Source organism: Eimeria mitis, genomic scaffold (genome assembly GCF_000499745.2).
Source record: "Eimeria mitis Houghton genomic scaffold, Emh_scaff2351, whole genome shotgun sequence".
NCBI lineage: Eukaryota > Apicomplexa > Conoidasida > Eucoccidiorida > Eimeriidae > Eimeria > Eimeria mitis.
The window spans coordinates 2,192-3,206 of NW_013570687.1; the positions used below are offsets into that span (position 1 = coordinate 2,192).

Below are 1,015 nucleotides of genomic sequence, written 5' to 3' on the forward strand. Positions count from 1 at the left end.
CGTTGCTGCTGGGGACTCAGGCCTGAACTGCTCGTCTATAATAAGATTTCGCGTTGTAAATATCTGAACTGCTGCGGTGTCTCCGCGTCTGCAGTTTACATACGGCTGAAAGAAAGGGCCCTGGAATATCTCAATACGCGGGCTGCTGCTGGGCAGCAGCAGCAGCACGGGCTGCTGCTCTGCTGCTGCTGTTGCTTGTGCTGTCCCTTCATAGACTGGCTGCAGCAGAGCCCGAGGAGAGCACCCGAGAGAAGGGGGCTGCTCCAGCAATCCCTCTTCATCTTCTTCTGCTGCTGCTGCTGCTCCCTCTGCTGCTGCTCCTCCTGCTGCTGCTGCTGCTGCTGCTGCTGCTGCTTCTGTCTCCTCCTTTGCTCTCGCTATCGCCAACAAACTCTCCCGCATCGCCCCCAGCTGCTCCTCCAGCTCTCTGTAGCCCATGTTGATAGCTGCGACTTCATCTTCTTGCTGCACGCGTAGCCGCAGCACCTCTCTAGACTGCTGCGCTGCTGCTCCTGCTGCTGCTGCTGCTGCTGCTGTTGCTGTTGCTGTTGCTGTTGCATCTTCTGCTGCTCCTGCTCCTGCAACAGACCCTACACACTCCACACGACCAGCAGCAGCAGCAGCAACAGGCCCTCCCCCCCCTGCAGGCAGGCCACGCAGCTGAACCCCAGTAAGCCAAGCTCGCTGCTGCAGCTGCTGCTGCGCTGCTTCGAGCCGCTGCAGCAGCGTGTGTGACTCCGCAAGGAGACCCTTCAGCACGTCCAGGCTTTGCTGCTGCTGCTGCTGCTGCTGCCGCACCTCCCGCTGCGTCTGCCGTATCAGCTGCTTTATCTCCTCAGCTCGAGCAGACCCTTCAGGGTACAGAGGAGCAGCAGCAGCAGCAGCAGGGGGGCCCCCAGAAAGAGTCGTAAGGGGGCCCCCCGTATGGTCCTGACCCAAAGAGAGGGCCCCTAGCTGCTGCCGCGTGCCCCCACCAGGTGCGCCTGCTGCTGGTTCTTGAGCAGCAGCAGCAGCA

General features: G+C 61.2%; 1 protein-coding gene across 1 annotated transcript in view; it reads right to left on the reverse strand.

Annotated features, from left to right (window-relative positions):
- Window positions 1-1,015, reverse strand: part of EMH_0052430 (uncharacterized protein) — a gene marked incomplete at both ends in the record, with an annotated part of 4,129 nt that overhangs the window by 848 nt on the left and 2,266 nt on the right. Inside the window, one exon of the mRNA XM_013496876.1 lies at window positions 1-995. Within this exon, the coding sequence (XP_013352330.1) occupies window positions 1-995 (995 nt within the window). The remainder of the gene's footprint in view (window positions 996-1,015) is intronic.